An 18,948-nucleotide genomic window follows, 5' to 3' on the forward strand; every position below is an offset into this window, starting at 1 on the left:
TATTTTCTATAAGACTGCACCTAGGGCAGTGCTAGGCAAGTGACATACTCAAAAATAATAACTGGCTCCAGTAAATTCTAGTTCCTTACATTTTGGGTGCAAACAACTGGCTCAGTTCTGGTCTGTTGTTGCTCTTCATTTGAGTGTCCTTGATTGTCCACTGCAGGTGTGTTGGAGGAAGGGCTGGTGAAGGAAAGTGTCAGATTTGTTCTTTAAAATCCCTTAAATTAAGCCATCTTTCCCATGTTTGACTTGTTTGACTGTGGACCCAGATATTTACCTCTACCCCATCTAAAAGAAAGTGCTTTACCTATGAACTTGCTTCTGCTTACTGGCCTTTTGGCGATGGACAAACAACACAGAGATCACAACTGTGGCCAGGACCATGGTCAGCACTCCAGCCACAATGGAGACATCTGAAACATGGAAGGCATGGGCAGTAGTACTCTGCAAAGAACCTAGTAGAGCTAAATGTTAAGAAAGTAAGTCCTTGGCCCTGTCTGACTTAGCTCTAACTTATGGTGTCCCTGCCACTTCTTGTCTCAAGGGCTTTCATTTTTGAAATAGCTTTGCCTTATTACTAATGAAGCTAAAGGCTGCACAAGACTTCTTTCCATTAGTAGCTGGGACTATGCCCACAGTTCCATTATATTCAGCAAAAACACAATTCAAGCAAAGTTTTGTTTGGCAGCAATTAACCGAGTAGCTATAAAACCCATTTTATTGTGAATTCTTGGAGGACTGAAGCCAGATTAAGTTAGAAGAATTATTCCAACAAGGGACACTTATTCTAAAACTTTCTTTAAAAAAAATCTTGGTAGGAGAAGGGGAATAGGAGATATCTTAGGTTTAGAAAAATAGCACAATTAAGCAAATATTTACATGCACATGTAGAATTACAGAAAACTAGTTATCAAAGGATTAAAGAGCTGGGGCTCAAAGGGACCTTATTTTACTCATATGAGAACTAAGTCTTGGGGTTTGCCAGGGTTTCATAGATAATAAATACTAGAGCTGAGATTTGAATCCATATCATCTCTTTCAAATCCATAGTCATTATATTATACCAACATTTTGTTTTAAAAGGTATCATTAGGGATTCGTATGATTATAATTATATTGTTAATTATAACTGTTTATTAAATGCATAAACATATTATGGCTATATTATCCTAAAGTATATCACAAATTATAATTGCATAATGGGCAATATTACTAACATAAATAGCACTTTAAGATTTACAAAATGCTTTACAAATATTATTTTATTTTATACTCAGAAAAGCTCTGGGAGTTATATTATCATTATTCCCATTTTACAGATAAGGAAACCAAAGCAAGTGCTAATCAATTTGTTCAGCATCATTCTCTAACAACTGTCTGAGCAGAATTTGAATTCAGATCATCCCAATTCTAAGCTCAGAGTTCTATCTATTGAGTAATCTGACTGCTTCTGTTTAATAAAACTTGCCTCTCTTCCCACTTTCATCCCTGTTCTCCACAATTATAAGTGAGTAATTTCAGGTATGCATAGCAATCAATCACATCAGGAGAATAAGGACCAAAGTGCAAATAGATGAGCCTTTGGATATTCAGGATATGTCATGAACCATGCTACTCACTGGTAGTAAATGTGGTATCATCACAGTTAGGATGTGTCAGCCCTTCTTCACATTGACACTGGAGTTCATGGTCACATACCTGGAGGAGGAGAGAGTCTTATAATGGTTCAAATGTTTAGGAAGCATTGTCATATTTTCTTTAGACCTAAACGTAAGGCATTTGAGGAATTGTTTTTTTTTTTATCTTTTGTGCTTCAGTCTGATAATTTATGGTCAGAGACAAAATTCTAGCTACCTTTGGTAATGTTGACATTAGGCAAAGAAGTACATCAAGAATAAACATTTGTCCAAAATGACAGTAGTTGGTTTACTAAGTAGTCCTAAAAGGATGAGATACATGATAGAGATAAATAGAGATTGATATATTAATAAACAGATATTCTGATTGGAAATAATTATAGGTATCTAAATATTCATTATAATCAATACCAAAATTTATATTTTTCTAGACTTTTGCCTAGTGTTGATATTTACTGGTCTTTACACTTGAATTGGACCATTTTCTTGGATAGGATGAATTCCAAATCCAAGCCTTTTGTCATAGGATTATAGATTTATACAAGTGGGAGGTATTTTAGAAGCAACTCCATTATTTTACAAGTAAAGAAACCTTAGCAAAGAAAGGTTAAGTGACATATATATAAAGGTTAAGTGACATATATATATATATATATATATATATATATCTCAAATAGCATATGGTCAGAATTGATGTCTTTTGATTATGGATATACATATATATATATGTATATATATATGTGTGTGTGTGTGTGTGTGTGTACATACCTGAAGGATCAAAGAGTCTTATAATGATTCAAATGTCATAATCAAAAGACATCAATTCTGACCATCTGCTATTTGATCATACTCCAGATCAATTTGATGACATCTTTAAAATGACATACCTACATAGGATGATATCTTAAAAAATTAGACAATTTTTATCATTTAAAACTGTTAAAAAAAAAAAACTTGAACCCTTACAGCATTTCCTGGGCAGTGGGAAGAGCAATTGGTGGAGTCATAGACTGTCTCAATATTCACACATTCGCCATTTTTGCACACCTGGAAGTGATAGACAAAGGTCAAGAGGGATTATCTTGCCACTCTCACTCATTTGATATGGAATTGTTCAATTCAAGCCATTTAACAAACATTTATTACTTACCTACTATGTGCCAAGCACCGTATTAGATAGTGGAGATAGAAAGAAAAGCACAAATTGGCCATTGGCTTCAAGTGGCTCACCTTCTTCTAGTGGATACCATATACACAAAGATAAGCACATCACAAGTACTTTGAGCAGGAAAAGGATGCTAATTATGTTGACTGGTTATATCATATCCCTTTATCCAGAAAAGGAAAAATAATGAGGAGCTTTGGGTTGAGATCAAGAAAAAAAATTCCTAACAACTAGAGCTGTACAAAAATGAAATGAGCTACTTTTGGAGGTTGCAGATTCTCCCTCCTTTGAGATTTTCAAACAGAGGCTTGGACTCATTTGTAATGGTCATCCTTCCCATGTATGAATTGAACTAAAAAAATCATTAAAGTCTCAGATTCTATATGATTGTGAAGTAAACACAGCAACTATTACTGTGAATAGCCATTAATTGAGTCTCTGACTCTCAAGCCATTCTACAATGCCCATGTTTAGGTTATCTGACCTATTCATGTTTGAACTCTCCAAACAGGTCTGGGATTTGGGACATTTTACACTGGAATATTTAATTCCCTTTGTCTACCTTAGCAGAGTGCAGAGTAGGAAACTAAAAGCTTTTAAGATCTATATGACAGTTTCTAGTAATTGCCTAGAACTAATCACTGGAGACTAGTTACAGTATATATTAAACTTTATTGTACTTTGGTCAGATAAAACTTGGGAGCCATGAGGTAATAATAAAATGGATCAAGGAATGCATGTGTTTTCTTGTCACTTTTATAAGGGAACAATAATGGCTCTGCCATTTACAAACCATTCAATGGATTTGGGGTGAATTATTTTTCTATGTTTCTTGAAAAGTTGAACCTGAATAATAAAATTAACTATGGGAATGGGGAGAGATAATTCAACTCAATTCCCCACATTTTCCCCTCTCTGAATATTGAATTATTGAAATGACACTGAAAAGCAGTCTTCATTTACTTGTGTATTGTCTTCCCAACTGGATTTTCCCACCTGTCTCTTTGAAGATAAGATTTGCATTCGTTCCTAGACCATCTGCTTCCAGGAGCCATAGACTATGTTTTATATTTCTTTGTGTCTCTGGGAGCACTTACATTGTATCTTGAACATCCCTGGTGCTAATTAATTACTTGTATCTTGGTGATACTAAGAGAATAATGAGTTCTCCCCCTACTACCATACCAGGACATTGAGTGTAACATATGTATGAAATAATAGGAGAAAGTGGATTCCAGATAGCATAGATCAGGCTAGCTCGGATGGGTTATGAGTTACATAAGTTATAGAATCACAGATGAGATAATGTGAGACAAATGATTTCCTAGATTATCTGGAAAAAGGGTCTCTGCCTAAGTGCCATCCACGTTAAAAGTCCAGTACTGGAGGTCCAGCCATTTAATAAACTGTTAAAAAATAACAATACTCAAGCCCTTAGCAGATGGGTGCATTGCTGAGGTGTGGGGTTTCAGAGCCAATAATCATGACTCTCTGCTTGACAGCTGTGGCTTTAAAGTTTCAGACTCTCAGGTCTGAAAGCAGTTCCATCTATCAATGGTGCCAGGCTGTTCCTGCTCCCTTTGGTTTCATTGTGGCAGAGCCTAGATCAGATAGGATGCCTCCAAGATGAGATTGAAGAGCAGAATTAATATTCTGAGACTGGGCCAGATGGAAGATGACACCAAACTTCTAATACTTTTAGGTACCCCTGAAAGATACCATTTGATGTACTGCACAAAGATTTAAACAAATACCAAAGACAAGCTAAAGAAGTAAATTGATTTTTTTTCTTAAGCCACCTAGTTCACACTCCCATTTGATCCTGTGTGCTCATCAGTCACACAATCAGATTGTTGATTTTTTTTGATTTTCAATTTGAACAGGACCAGAAATATCCACTTTTCCTGTTTGTAGTATTGGTATTTTTTTGTTTGCCTTTTCCAGTCAATCAGGAGAATTATGAAATAAGAGAATGTTAGAACTGGAAAAGATCTTAATTAGTCCTAGCCCCAGAAAGGTTAATTGATTTCTGCCTTGTCCTGTAGTTACCCAGTGGATATCCCCCTCCCACCCACCTCCCCTAAAAGAACATAGCGGTATTAAATCATTCAAGGAACAATGGTGGTTTGTCCTTTAATTAGCCAGAGAAAAAGGCTACCCATATAGCTAATTGCTCATAATTTCAGGTCTCCGCCAGCACTAATTAACACCCAAGAGAACTGGGACTAGAACCCAGCTTTCTTAATTCCCTTGGGCTTCCTTTCCTCCAATTTATCTTTCAGACTGACAAGCAGACAGTATGGCAGGAAATGCATACATTAGGAGAGCTTTAGAGAAAACATAATTAAAAATAACTGTTTACTTTAAGATCTTGGCAATATATACATTTATGCATAACATATTTCCATATGTGTATATGCAAATATACATATCTATATTTGTCATGTCTATTTATCCATCTACATGCTATGAATCTATTCTCCCATCTTATATCCTGAGTATGTTTAGCCTTAGAATCAATTTTCTCTTACAATTTAAGAGGTAAGTTGTTACCTAATAATAGGTAATAATAATAGGTATGTTACTTCACATTTGATATATGAATTTGTGTGTATATATGTCTCAATGGCTATTATACTTTATTTTACAAAACAAAATGTGTATGATTGCATATATACATATGTGTGTGTATATATATATATATATATATATATATATATATATATATATACCCATAGACACACATATATGTCTCACTTTACTCACATGTGATATAGGATATAGAAGTGCATTTCTGTGTGTACATTAATGCATGTGTGTCAGATTTCTGATCGTGCTTGTGTTGTATGTGTATGGGCATGTGTGTTCTGGAAGAGAATGTTTATAATCCACTAAGTTCATTTGTATAGGGACCTTCTAGCAAGGTAACTCTTGCTACCTGTATAGAACTTAGCAAGTAGCCTGGGATAAATAGAGATTAAATGACACACATGATGACACTGCCAGCTGGTCCAAGACAGGGATTGAATTCAGATCTTCTTGATTCCAAGACTAATTCTCTTTATGACTCTACACGTGTAACATCTCTGTGGTTTGTTCATCTTCAATGGAAAGCTTCCTTTGTCCACTACAGGATAAAATTCATCCATTAATATTATCTTCATTTTATGTGAGAAAGAACTGAACCTTAAATGGATGGTCACCTGTTCAAAGTAAAGTGAATGTGCATTTATTAAACATCTACTATGTGCCAACTGAGGCAGCTAGGTGGTACAGTGGATAGAGCACCAGTCCTGTAGTCAGGAATGTGATTCTGGACAAGTACTTAATCCTGTTTGCTTCAGTTTCCCCATTTGTGAATTGAGCTCAAGAGGAACATGTAAAACCAGTCCACTACCCTTGCCAAGAATACCACAAATAACATCATGAAGAGAAAGACACAAAATGAAATGATGAAAAGAAACATGTGCCAGCCCCTGTACTCAATCCTAGGGATTAAAAGAAAAGCCAGAACTAGTCCCTACTCTTAAGAGGCACAATTAGGTGCTTCCGTGGATAGAGCACCAGCCCTGAAGTCAAGAGGACCTAAGTTCAAATCTGATCTTGGACACTTAACACTTCCTAGCTGTGGGACCTTGGGCAAGTCACTTAACTTCCATTGCCTCAGCCAAAAGAAGAAGAAGAAGGTTTATTCACACAAACAACTATGTATTAATAAGGTATAAATAAAATCACTATGAAATAACCAATTGAAGGTGGCTACTGGATTGGAAAAGGTTTCCTGTTGAAGATGGCATTGTAGTATTTCCTTGAGATACCAGGAAGATAGGCTATAGAGATGAGGAGAGAGAGAATTATAGCTGCAGGGGGAAAGCCAGTAAAAATGCCCAGAGTCAAGAGGAGTTCTGTGGGGGAAAAACTGATACATAAAATAAAAATATAGAAGGAAATTCCAAAAACAAATCTTCCTGACTCTAAGTGAAGACTGTATTCCTTTGACCTATAACGATGACAAGACTCTCATACTTTCCTTTTCAGAGAAAATTGATTTTAAGACTAACATACAAGGATGGACCTGAAAAGAATCAGAGCTGAGTGTAACCTGAAAAGAATCCGAGAATTATGTGCTGTTTTTGAATTGCAAGACACAAGAATTATATTGTCAAAGATCTCATTAGAGAAAAGAATTCATGGAAAAAAAGATGGAGATGTGGTAGGAGCAAGGACTGACTAATGGGTGTTCAAATGCTCCATACACTGTCAAGAAATTTAGAGGAAGGGGCTGTGGTGGATGTTCTGGAATGAGTTCAGTAAAGACATAATGGGTCATGGTATCAGCAGGCATGCATAGGCTGCAATCTGCATCATTGGAGGGAACATCCACCTCAGTGAAATTTCAGAGCATGAGAATAGATGAAATAATCTTGAGAGACTGACTCAAAAGCAGTGTCTACTTTTTAAAGTGCTGAATAAGCACACTCATAACAAGGGCATTTCATTATCAGTTGCAGCTGATTCCATTTAGTTAATGGAAGTTTATTTGGTACCCTGGACAGCTCAGGACAAATTCTAGTGTATCCTACTTCTTAACACACAAGTCCCTTTGGAGCCAATTATATGTTTGTTTGTTTGTTTTTTCCTTAAGGAAATGGTCAAGTCACATTAAAATTTTGAACAAAGGGAAAAAAATAAAGCAGAGAGGAGGTGGGAAGACAAGGAAAGAAAGAAACAAGGAAAAGGAAGGGAAAGGAGGGAGGGAGAGAAAAAAGGAAAAAGAGAGGGAAGGAGAGATAAATGAAAAATGGGAAGGAGGAAGAAAGAAAACTAATAAACAACTTTTAAACTCACCTTGCCATCCCCACATTTTGTTCCTGAAGCAACCATGCCTAGATCTTCTGTGTACTGAAATGGGAAAAATGCTTTGCATTCCACTGTAATATTCTGCTCTGGAACCTTAAGGTGGTAAGTTTTGTCCTCCCCATAAGATGGAAAGTACTGGCCTCCAGTGCAGTATATCTTCCCACATTTCAGATCTCTGAAAAGACACAAGAATATTCTCATATCATCGGATAATCAAAAAAAAAAAACTTTAACGGACCCTAGAGATGCAAAAACAAGAGTCAATTGTTCCTGCCCTAGAGAAGTTTGCATTTGGGAAGAAGGAGGACAGAGAAAATCTTCTTTTCTTGCATTCTCCCAATATCATGTTTGGTTTCACATGTAAATGTATTTGTTTCAAAACAAAAAGTAAGTAAAAGAAATGTTTATCTCTATACAATTAGCCCATCCTCTTGCTTTTATAATATATATTTATCAAGAGCAAAATCTGATTTCTTTGGTGACATTTTCATTTTTTACTTAAAAAAAAAACAAGAAAGCTTATACATCAAGTTTTTAGGATCTATAAAAAATATAAACCCAGTGATTTAAGGAGGCAGGTCTAGCAGATGGAGAATTCAAGAAAGTTCTCTAGAAAGAAAATTCATGCTTCAGCACAGCCTTGAAGGGAGTAGGGAAAAGAATATTCCAGGTATGATAGACCACCCAGTATAGACAAGGAGATGGAAAATGGGAAATAGTGAATGATGAAAGGTCATAAGACAGCTTAACTAGAATTCAATGTATGGGTCTGCTGAAAACATAGACTGGAGGCAAGTCTTTAAGGGCATTAAAAAGTCACAAAGAAAATTTGTTTTAGTCCTAAATCAATGTCAAGACACTGAAATTTATAGAATGGGGCTGAGATGGTCATACTCATGCTTTGGGAATATCAACTTGACATTCATTTGAACAGATTGTGGAGGGAAAGACTGCGAGAACAATTAAGTCATTACAGTAATTCAGGAGAGGTATCAGGGAGATGTGACATCAAAGATATCACTAGAGAAAACAAAAGAACTGGGGGGAAAAGAATGGGGAGAAGTGATGAGGGTTGAAGTATGAGTATGGGGTGGGGGGAAATGGATCAGAGAGAAGTCAAAGAAATATAATTGATAAGACAGGCAACAAATTGGATGAGAGATTTACTAGAGTAAAAAGTTGAGGATAACCATGAGGCAACATACCTGAGTGAGTGAACAAATGGTGGTACTTTTGACTCAGATAGAGAAGGCAAAGCCCAGGCAGGACGAAAGATTGACTGTTAAAGGCTAGTTGATCACTAGCCCTTCACAGATATCCTTTCTCAATTCCTCAAACAAAAGTTTCACTTCCAGCATTATCAGCTCAGGTTGAAAAGGTCTCATGAAAGAATGCCAAGAGATGAGTAAGCAAGGAATCGATTCTTTGTAGAAAAAAGTCTATAGTGGCTCTTGGGGCACAGGACCATATTTATTTACTTTCAAGTTTCCTCAAAGAAATTATAGAACAAATTTCAAGATGAAACCATGTCGATATCTAGAAGTTGGGAGATGTGTCAAAAGTCTCTTAGCAAGATCTCACAGATCTAGAATTAGGTCCCATAAATCCTATTTTTCTGTACCCTTTACTTCTTTTTTTCTTTCTACTCTGTTTTCTTTTCTTCCCCCCACCCCCAACTCTCTGGTTCTCTGGAAGGAATTGCTTTTTGTCGAATGCAACATTTTAAAGTTGAAGAAGCTGAGACCCAGAGAAGTTAAGAGAATATATATTTTAGATACTATATTGTTCAGTGAAAAGAGCATTGAATTTGATGCCAGAAGACCAAGATTTTAATTCTAGTTTTTGCCATTTGCTAATGTTGTCTTTTGCATATGTCACTTCACCTGGATGGACCTTATCTTTCTGATTTTAACATGAAAAGGATCGATTATATGAACTTTAAAGCTCATCTAATTCTGGGTGAAGTGTGTAGAACCAGGAGAACATTGTACACAGCAACAACAAGATTATGCCATTATCAATTCTGATGGATGTGACTCTTTTCAACAATGAGGTGTTCAGGCCAATTCCAATAGTCTTGTGAGGAAGAAAGCCATCTATATGCAGAAGGAGAACTATGGGGACTGAATATGGATCACAACATAGTATTTTCACCTTTTTGTTGTTTGCTTGCCTTTTTTTTTCTTTCTCCTTTTTTCCCTTTTTGATCTTATTTTTCTTATGCAGCATAATAAGTGTAGAAATGTGTTTAGAAGGATTGCAAATATTTGGTGTATATTGGATTGCTTGCTGTCTGGGGGAGAAAAGTGGGATAAGAAGAAGGGAGAATTTGGAGCACGGGGTTTTGCAGAGGTAAATGGGGGCATTTTGCATGTATTTTGAGGATGGGAGGCTATTATTTTTTTTAAAGCTCTTCTAAACCTAGAACCAATATGACCTTTTTTCTTTTCTTCTTTCTTGCCCTTTCCTCATTTCCTCTACCAATCTTTTGGCTCTTTCTTTTTTTATTTTAAAAAGAACAAGTTTATTTTTAAAGTTTTTTTTTATTTTCAAAAACATATGCATAATTTTTAGCATTCAACCTTGTAAAACCTTGTGTTCCAAATTTTTTCCCTTTCTTTCTCCTACCCTCTCCTCTAGAAGGAAAGTGATCCAATTTATGTTAAATATGTGGAATTCTTCTATACATATTTCCACAATTATCATGCTGCATAAAAAAAAACAGAACAAAAAAGGGGGGGAAATGAGAAAAAAACAAAATGCAAGCAAACAACAATATAAAAAGTCATGATTCACACTCAGTCCCCACAGAACTTTCTCTAGGTACAGATGACTCTCTTTATCACAAGACCATTGGATGCTGTAAAGTTACCCATGTATATATCCTGTAAATAAAAGACTATTAAATTAAAAAAAAAAAAACAAAAAAAAAAAAAAACAAGACCATTGGAACTGGCCTGAATCACCTCACTGTTGAAAAGAGCCACGTCCATCAGAATTGATCATAGCATAATATTGCTATTATTGTGTACAGTATTCTCCTGGTTCTACTCACTTCACTTATCATCAGTTCATGTAAGTTGTTCTGTCTTCCTTTCCTCTTTAAGTATCCTCTTAGCCTTACCTCTTCATCTCGTGTACATGAATTAATGAATGAAGCCTATGCTTCTGAGTTGACTAGCAAGAGCAAGGGCTTCCCCTTCCCTTAACTGTCAAGTGTAAGATGAGCCAATAGCTGTTACTTCATTCTATTTGGGACATGACTTTGGAATATGTCATTGGCAGGCTCGGATTTCTATCCACAGGACACTTACTTGTCATCGCAGGGAATAAATCTCTTGTCCACCTTTTTGCAGTAACCGAATTTATGTCCTCCTTTATTTCTTTCATAGCAGATATCATGGCTGCCTTTAGCCTCTAGGAAAATGGATGAAAAACCAATAAAAAAGTCAAGTAGAGACAAAGAAAGACATGAAAAGAACAAACTATAAAATGGGATTCAGTATGTCATTTAAAAACCGTCTTCTAAGAACACTGTGTAGAAAACACTGTGGGAAATACAAGCTCAAGACACTGTGATTCTGGCCTTCATGAACTTTCCATTCTAGGGATGGAGTTCCATTAGCAGTTTCAATGTCATTTAAGTTGGCCACCATCAATCTACAAGTGTTGAAGTGGTTTGTATGAAATGGAAATAGAAACTGGCTGAATGGACAAAATGATAATTACTAAATAGAGTAAATATACTTATTACTTCTGGGCAAGACATTACTAAGGATGTGTAAGTAGAGCAAGGACTCAAACACTGGCTATCTCTTAATCCTCCCCTTGCTATGTGAACTTAAGCAAGTTATTTCCCTGATTTGGGCCTCAGTTATATCATATATAAAATGACAAAATTTAAATAGAGACTTCTAAGGTTATTTTTAACTCAAAATCTATGAACGTGATATTCTCTTTATAGAACAAAATAATGAAAATAATGAACAAAATAATGAAAAAAAATGAATAGAACTTGGGATTTAGAATTAAAAGGCCTCCATTCAAAACCCTGCCTCTTTCCAATTTGCTCTTTACCAGCTGGATGATCTGGAACAAATGTTTGCACATTTCTGGTCCTTAGTTTCTTGAGTTGCAAAATGAGTTGGAAGGACTGAAAATATATCTGAGTTGGTCAAGTGTATTCTAAGTCTCTTTAGCTCTGTCTTGCTAGAACCCGGTGTTTAAAGTTCTTTCTCATCATCTCAGACAATCTGTGGCCTAAGGTCCCTCCCATTCTTGACATTCTATGATTTAGATTCTCTAACAGAATTGACTTTCCCTCTTGTAAGTCTCTCCCTCTCATTTCTGACATTCCCTGTTCATATAAGGAATTCTACTGAAAAACTTCAGTGGATAAACTCATGGTGAACATGCTCAAAGTTGCCAAGAAGTATAAGTAGGACTTCAGTACTCTCAGCCTTGTCCTTCTATCCACTAATCCCAGTTGCCTCCTTTCTTTGCATGATAATGTTAATAAGAATGGTCACAAATGATGAGAATCTCCAAAGCCAGGATCTCCCTTGCCCATGGAAGGACCAAGGCAGATAAGAGTGATTCCTTTCTTTACGCATTATACTTAGTTGCCTCTTACCATCCTTAAACATCTCAGAACACTGACTGTCTCGTGTGGGGCACTTCCCCATGAAACAATAGCCTTCGGAGTTCTGGCAAGGGAATCCATTCACTCGAAATCGATCCACAGGACACTTAGGGGAGAAGCCATCACACAACTCGGGCAGATCACACTCATCTTTGGCTGTTCTGCACAGAATCCCAGCTTTCTTGATCTACAGAAAGAAAAGGAGATCAAGACATAAAATATGACCTTTATTCAGTGAGGCAAGACAGTACATGGGGAGAAATGAGATGGTTTTGTTTCAGTAGATGTGATAGAAATTAAGAACATTTTGGAGAATCACACCTCAGAACTGGGAGAAATCTCTCCTACAAATTATCCCTGGAAAAGAAATACTACTAGAATAGCCACCAGTGACCACCCAGTCTTTACTGAAGGACCACAAGTTAGTGGGAATTAATTGCAGTAGATCTTCCCCAGTCCATTTTGTTGTTGATGTCTTTCCCTTCAAGGGAAAGCCTCCCATCTACTGCCTGTAATTTGTACTTGCCTATTTATATTTAATCAGCAGCTAGATATTGCAGTGGGCAATGGGCTGGGAATCAGGAAAACTCATCTTTGTGAATTCAAATCTGGCCTCAGACACTTCCTAGCTGTGTTAACCCCTGCAAGTCTATTCTGTCTTATCTAGTCTTGACTAGTAACTAGTCTCGCAATAGTAACAACAGTTAGCATTTGAAGAGTTTGCAAAACACTTTACGTTCTGTTAACTGCTTTGATCCTCATAAGTACTCATGTAAGTAAAATGATTATCCCCATTTCATAGACTGAGAGGGTTACAATAGAGTTACTAGATGTCAAAGGAAGATTTTTAAGCTCAGGGCTTTCTCCACTGCACTCTCAGATGTTCCTTTGCATACTCAGTGGTATATAAATCTGGACTATTCATCCTAATATTCTATTCTTTTGATACATTTGTTGATTTTATTAGTGCTTCCTCCTTACCTCTCCCCCCTCTCTTTCTATCACTTGGCTTTCTGATTGGCAGTAAGATGAATAAAGACAACAAGGAGGAAAGAGGAGAGGAAAGGACTCTAAGTATGTTAGAAAATATAACTAATATCTATCTAAGAAATCAAAAAAGCTTTTTTTTTAGTTTGTAGGTGACCTTCATTCTTGAAGAGGACCAAAATGACATCACTATATTAGTCAAGTGAGTGTGTCTGACTGTGGCTGATCAGATCAATACAAACTCAGAATGTTCTGACATAGATCAGACACAAATACTCCCCATGAACATTTGGAGTGGACTCTCTAACTTTGTACATCTCATGTTTCTTTTAATCTGTTTCAAGTTCCACTCTTTTCAAATATTTTAATGATCTAGAAAAAATAACAACAAAATTCATATGGAATAATAAAAGATCGAGAATCTCAAGGAAATTAATGAAAAAAAATCAAATGAAGGTGGCCTAGCTTACTTGATCTAAAACTATATTATAAAGCAGCAGTCACCAAAACCATTTGGTATTGGCTAAGAAATAGATTAGTTGATCAGTGGAACAGGTTAGGTTCACAAGACAGGATAGTCAACTATAGCAGCAATCTAGTGTTTGACAAACCCAAAGATCCTAACTTTTGGGATAAGAATTCATTATTTGACAAAAACTGCTGGGATAACTGGAAATTAGTATGGCAGAAATTAGGCATGGATCCACACTTAACACTGTATACCAAGATAAGATCAAAATGGGTCCATGATTTAGGCATAAAGAACAAGATTATAAATAAATTAGAGAAAATAAGATAGTTTATCTCTCAGACTTGTGGAGAAGGAAGAAATTTGTGACCAAAGATGAACTAGAGACCATTATTGATCACAAAATATAAAATTTTGATTACATCAAATTAAAAAGTCTTTGTACAAACAAAACTAATGCAAACAAGATTAGAAGGGAAGCAACAAATTGGGAAAACATCTTCACAGTCAAAGGTTCTGATAAAGGCCTCATTTCCAAAACATATAGAGAATTGACTCTAATTTATAAGAAATCAAGCCATTCTCCAATTGATAAATGGTCAAAGGATATGAACAGACAATTTTCAGATCAAGGAATAGAAACTATTACCACTCATATGAAAGAGTGTTTCAAATCACTATTGATCAGAGAAATGCAAATTAAGACAACTCTGAGATACCACTACACACCTGTCAGATTGGCTAAGATGACAGGAAAAAATAAGATGAATGTTGGAGGGGATGCAGGAAAACTGGGACACTGACTCATTGTTGATGGAGTTGTGATTGGATCCAGCCATTCTGGAGAGCAATTTGGAACTATGCTCAAAAAGTTATCAAACTGTGCATACCCTTTGATCCAGCAGTGTTTCTATTGGGCTTATATCCCAAAGAGATACTAAAGAAGGGCAAGGGACCTGTATGTGCCAAAATGTTTGTGGCAGCCCTGTTTGTAGTGGCTAGAAACTGGAAGATGAATGGATGCCCATCAATTGGAGAATTGTTGGGTAACTTGTGGTATATGAATGTTATGGAATATTATTGTTCTGTAAGAAATGACCAGCAGGATGAATACAGAGAGGCTTGGACAGACTTACATGGACTGATGCTGAGTGAAATGAGCAGAACCAGGAGATCATTATATACTTCAACAATGATACTGTATGAAGATGTATTCTGATGGAAGTGGATTTCTTTAACAAAGAGACCTAACTCAGTTTCAATTGATCAATGATGGATAGAAGCAGCTACACCCAAAGAAAGAACACTGGGAAATGAATGTAAACTGTTTGCATTTATGTTTTTCTTCCTGGGTTATTTTTACTTTCTGAATCCAACTCTCCCCGAGCAACAAGAGAACAGTTCGGTTCTGCACACATATATTGTATCTAGGATATACTGCAACATATTTGACATATATAGGACTGACTACTTGCCATGTAGGGGAGGGGGTGGAGGGAGAGAGGGGAAAAATTGGAACAGAAGTGAGTGCAAGGGATAATGTTGTAAAAAATTACCCTGGCATGGGTTCTGGCAATAAAAAGTTATTATAATAAAAAATGTTCTACTCTTTTCAAAGAGCATGGCATCTTATCTGATGAGGGCACGCTAGGCTGGGCAGTCCTGTGCCAGTGTTTCCCATATCATACAATCAATTCTAAGGTCCTTAAGAGAGATCTTGAGAATGTCCTTGTACCACTTTTTCTGACCACCTTGTGACCACCTGCCCTGTTCTCCATAAAATAGTCTTTTTGGCAAGTGTATATTTGGCATTCAAATAATGTGTCCAGGCCAATGGAGTTTTGTACACTGCAATATAGTTTGAATACTGGGCAGTTTAGTTTAAGAAAGAACCTTAGTGAGGCCGCTAGGTGGTGCAGTGGATAGAGCACCAGCCCTGAAATGAGAAGGACCTGAGTTCAAATGTGGTCTAAGACACTTCACACTGCCTAGTTGTGTGACCTTGGGCAAGCCACTTAACCCCAATTGCCTCAGCAAATAAAGAGAAAAACAAAAGAAAGAACTTTAGTGTCTGATATCTTATCCTGCCATGTGATTTTCAGAATCTTCCTAAGACTATTCAAATGGAAGCAATTCAGTTTCCTGGCATGGCTCTGCCCAGTTTTCACGATATATAACAATGAAGTCAGCCATTGACCATTCACCTCAGGTTAAAATCAATCACTCCCTTGCTGTAACTCCAACTAAATAAGAAGTTTTGAAGGCTATTAGGCTACTTTCTTGTGGCAAAGCACCTGGTATCGATTCTATTCCATTGGAGATTTACAAGGTGGGCAAGGGGTCCATTTCTCATATAAAAGCTGACTGAAATTTTCCAGATTATGTGGCAAGAGCAAGTCATACCCCAGGAGTTCAAGGATGCCTTCATGGTCCACCTCTATAAAGGTAAAGGAAATAGATTGTCCTGTGACCATCACAGGGGGCTCTCTCTCTAAGTCATTGTTGGCGAGATTCTCCTTAATAGTCTGGTCCCACACCTGGAAGGAGGTTATCTAGAGCCAGTTACCTTCTGAAGGGGCCAAGGGAAAGGTGATATGGTGTTTACTGCCTGGCAACTTCAGGTGAAATGCCAAGAGCACAGCAGAGATCTGTACGTAACATTTATAGATCTGACCAAGAGTTTTGATTCTATCAGTTGTGAGGGCTTATGGGAAATTATGTCCAAATTTGGTTGCCCAGAGAAGTTCATCAGTATAGAATGTCAATTTCATGTTGGCATTCTTGTCTGGGCTCTGGACAATGGACAACAAGCTTTCCCAGTCACTAATGGAGTGAAATAAGGCTGGGTGCTTATTCCTATGTTTTCAGGCATGGTATCAAATGTCTTCGATGAGAACAAACATGGGATCAAAGTCAGCTACTGCACTGATGGTAAATTCTTCAATTTGAAAAGATAAGAAACCAAAACTAAAGTACAGGGAGTGCTGGTGCTTGATTTTTTGTTTGCAGATGATTGTGCACTCAATGCAGTTTCTGAAGCTGAGATGCAACAAAGCACAGATCGATTTTCTGCTGCTCGTGCTAATTTTGGCCTAAGGATTAACACCATGAAAACACAGATCCTCCATCAGCCAGCACCACACCATTCATATGTGTCCCTCACTTACATAAATGGTGAAGCTTTGAATGAGGTAGATAACTTCACTTCTTGTGGCAGTATATTTTCCAGGGATGTCCATATTGTTCATGAGATTGATATCTGCATTACCATAAATAGCTCAGTGTTTGGGAAGTTCCAGAGGAAAGTATGGGAGAATACAAATATTAGACAAACTACCAGAGCTGTCGCATTGACCTAATTGTTGTATTCATAGGAAATTTGCACAATCTACCAGCACCATGCCAGGAAACCAAAATGCTTCCATTTGAATTGTCTTAAGATTTTGAAGATCACCTGGTGGGATAAGACATAAGACACTGAGGTCCTTTCTCAGACTAAACTGCTGACCTGATTGTTGTTTGTCTGTGAAACCTGGATATATCTACTGATATCCCACATCCAATGAAGCAATCAGGAAAAGGGGATGCTCTTTGACTTCCTGTGTCTGTCTGAAATTGGCTAAAGACAAGACAATGTTAAGGTGGAAGAGGACATCCTACCTTACACGCCTCACAGCATTCTCCCCCTCCACAGGCACTTCCCGGCTTCAGGATGCACTTATTCGCCTCACAGCAAACATTGGTACAATCCTTGATGAGGAAAGAAACAGGAAAAGGACAGAAGGCACATCATAAATTGGTCCTTGTTTGGTACAGCTCACGACTTCTTACCGCTCCAATATATTTTCAACACATCTATGAAATAATTCTTTTAAAGCACAAATGGATAGGGAATGAACAATTATATCATGTCAACTACCTGCCAGGAACTGTGCTAAGCATTTTGTACATGTATCGTTTGATCCTTCTGGCAACTCTGGATACTATTATTTTCTTTATTTTATAACTGAGGAAACTTAGGCAGACAAAGGTCGAGTAACTTGTCCAGAATCCCATGGCTACTAAGTATCTGAGGCTAGATTTAAACTCATCTCCCTGACTTCAGACTCAGAGCTCTATGCAGTATGGTACTCCCTAGCTGCCTGTGATCTAGTGTGAGCAAGTGGATCCCTAATTCAAAGAGTACTTAGGGTAAGTTAACCCCAGGAAGAACTTTTTAACATGACTAGTGGGACCACTATGTATGGGGAAGGATGATTGTCAGAAAGCTAAGAAAGTAGCTTGCTTATAGGGAGCAATGGCAAGCTATCTTGGAGCTTCGTATTTTAATTAATGAATTACATAGGTGCTATTCAACTTTCTGTCAAAAAGCTGAAAATATTATTGGGTCACCCTCAAATTTCATCCATAGGGCAAAGTCCCAGTTGTCCTACCCTACTCTATAAAATCATAACTATAAAAGACTCTAAGGGCTATTGTTCATTTTACAGGAGAGGAAACTGAGATTTGGGAAGATAAAGTGACTACAGTTATACAAGGGAACTTATCCTGAAGGGTTTTCTATAGGAGTTTATAGGCTCTTTTTCACATATGCATGCTCCCTTTGAGAAGGTTAAGGAAAGGGACAGGCTTCCTTTATAAAGTCATTATAATAATTATGAAGAGAATAATTTTAGATCATGGAATCCAAGGGTTAGAATTTTCAGTTATCAAGTCCCGATCCTTCATTGTATAGGTGACTTTATAGATACTTGTTGGCTTGAGGAAGTACAAATACAAGGATTTTTTTGACTCCAGGTCCAACACCCTGTCATGTCAATACATACTTCCTCCTCAGGACAGCCAGATGGGGAAAGGCTTCAAAACAAGGATATGTGAGGTCCTGGGAACTGGGAATGTGTTGCCTAGAGAAGGATCAGAGGAGACACGATATTGACCTTAAATCCAAGGTGTCCCCAAAATCTTAGTGCCTTGTTAAGCTCTACCCTGACTTTTGGGAGACCTATATTTAAATGAAATGGAAAGTAGAATGATTCTACTTGACTTCAAAGTGTAAATTTAGAGTAATTACAGAAGGAGCACGGAGGCAGATTTTTAGCTCAACAAAACGAGGAACATTTTAACTACTAAAGTTGTTCATAAATGAAAATTGCTGTTTTGGGAAACAATTAAGTCCCTGTCACAG

At 37.0% G+C, this 18,948-nt stretch overlaps 1 protein-coding gene across 1 annotated transcript in view; it reads right to left on the minus strand.

Moving 5' to 3' along the window:
- Positions 1 to 306: 306 nt before the first annotated feature.
- ADAM7 (ADAM metallopeptidase domain 7) overlaps positions 307 to 18,948 on the minus strand; it is a 66,898-nt gene continuing 48,256 nt past the window's right edge. The window contains exons 15-21 of the mRNA XM_031949194.1: positions 17,424 to 17,513; positions 12,299 to 12,494; positions 10,980 to 11,082; positions 7,654 to 7,840; positions 2,607 to 2,687; positions 1,623 to 1,701; positions 307 to 416 (exon numbers count right to left, since the gene is read on the minus strand). Of these exons, the coding sequence (XP_031805054.1) occupies positions 307 to 416; positions 1,623 to 1,701; positions 2,607 to 2,687; positions 7,654 to 7,840; positions 10,980 to 11,082; positions 12,299 to 12,494; positions 17,424 to 17,513 (846 nt within the window). The remainder of the gene's footprint in view (positions 417 to 1,622; positions 1,702 to 2,606; positions 2,688 to 7,653; positions 7,841 to 10,979; positions 11,083 to 12,298; positions 12,495 to 17,423; positions 17,514 to 18,948) is intronic.

Source organism: Sarcophilus harrisii, chromosome 2 (genome assembly GCF_902635505.1).
Source record: "Sarcophilus harrisii chromosome 2, mSarHar1.11, whole genome shotgun sequence".
Classification (NCBI taxonomy): domain Eukaryota; kingdom Metazoa; phylum Chordata; class Mammalia; order Dasyuromorphia; family Dasyuridae; genus Sarcophilus; species Sarcophilus harrisii.